This window comes from Corapipo altera, unplaced genomic scaffold (genome assembly GCF_003945725.1).
Source record: "Corapipo altera isolate COAL_440 unplaced genomic scaffold, ASM394572v1 60462, whole genome shotgun sequence".
Taxonomy (NCBI): Eukaryota; Metazoa; Chordata; class Aves; order Passeriformes; family Pipridae; genus Corapipo; species Corapipo altera.
In genome coordinates this window covers 744-2,223 of record NW_020889330.1, presented here as the reverse complement: position 1 = coordinate 2,223, position 1,480 = coordinate 744, and the positions used below count along the sequence as shown (strand labels likewise).

Genomic DNA, 1,480 nt, shown 5'->3' with positions numbered 1-1,480 from the left:
GGAGCTGTGAGCTGGTGGTCCCTGAGCAGCCTCCCAGCAGGGAGAAACCCTTCAGGTGCTTGGAATGTGGGAAGAGCTTCAGCAGGAGCAACAACTTCCTCAGTCACCAGCACATCCACAGTGGGGAACGGCCCTACACGTGTGAGGAGTGTGGAAAGAGCTTCAGGTACAGCTCCAACCTCCGCACCCACCGTCGCATCCACAGTGGGGAACAGCCCTACACGTGTGGGGAATGTGGAAAGACATTTAACCGGAGCACCGACCTCCTCAGGCACCAGCTCATCCACACTGTGGAACGGCCCTACACGTGTGGGGAGTGTGGGAAGAACTTCAAACGGAGCTCCCACCTGCTCCGACACCAGGTGATCCACAGTGGAGAAAGGCCCTACACGTGTTGGGAATGTGGAAAGACATTTAACCAGAGCACCAACCTCCACTACCACCAGCACATCCACACTGGGGAACGGCCCTACAAGTGCTTTGAATGTGGGAAGAGCTTCAGCACAAGCACCAAGCTGCTCAGCCACCAGCACATCCACACCGGGGAACGGCCCTACACGTGTAGGGAATGTGGGAAGAGCTTCAGGCAGAGCTCCACTCTCCGCACCCACCGTCGCATCCACACTGGGGAACGGCCCTACACATGTAGGGAATGTGGGAAGAGCTTCAGTGACCACTCCACCCTCCACAAGCACCGACGCATCCACACTGGGGAGAGGCTCTACAAATGTGGGGAGTGTGGGAAGAGCTTCATCCAGAGCTCTGCCTTGACCAGACACCAACAGACCCACTGGTAATGGAAGCCCCGAGTGCCCCGACTGTGGGAAGAGCTTGTCATAGTTTGAAATTGGCCCCCTGAGAGGCTGGGGGGGCTCAGAGGTGATTGGGTGCCAGGGCAGAGTTCGCTGGAGAGCTGATCACCGTCCTCGTTGTTCGCTTCTGCTCAAAATCACCTATCACAGCCCCGGAAGCTGTTGGCAGTTCTGTCTGGGTTGTTTTGCTGTTGGTGTCTGCTGCGGGTAGGTGGACAAGGCCAGGGGGTGGCTGGGCTCCCTCTCATCCCCTCTGGGGGACAGAGGGGAGCCCTGCGGCCCCCCAGCTCAGCCTTTGGCTAGAGTTAGAGGCAGCATTTGGAGTGTGTGCTGTGAAAGAAGAATTTCACAGCCCCTGAGGTAAGAGGGAGGAGGCCAGGCCTTCTTTCCCCCCCTGCAGCTGCGGGACGCTTGGGACAGTGCAGAACTGAACCGAGTGCCTGTGGCCAAGGTTAGGGGGCTTTTCCTCCCCACTGCATTTAGGTTGGTGGGGGGTGGATTTTGAGGCTCAGCATTAAAGCAGAGCCAAGTGGACGGGCTGATAAATCAGCCCGGGGCTCAGGAAAGGAATCCCAAGCAAAATTGGAGACGGACCCCAGAGAGAGAGAGAGGGGCCCAGAGGATGTCTCTGCCGTGAACTAAAACGCAAGACAAGTGAAAACCTGAGG

General features: G+C 57.8%; 1 protein-coding gene across 1 annotated transcript; it reads left to right on the top strand.

The window, feature by feature from the left end:
• Positions 1–5: 5 nt before the first annotated feature.
• Positions 6–507, top strand: LOC113942192 (zinc finger protein 92 homolog; the record flags this gene model as incomplete). The annotated part of the gene is made up of 2 exons (XM_027633331.1): positions 6–402; positions 487–507. Coding segments are annotated over 2 exons (418 nt in total), but the record flags the coding sequence as incomplete, so codon positions are not given.
• Between the last annotated feature and the right edge of the window lie 973 nt (positions 508–1,480).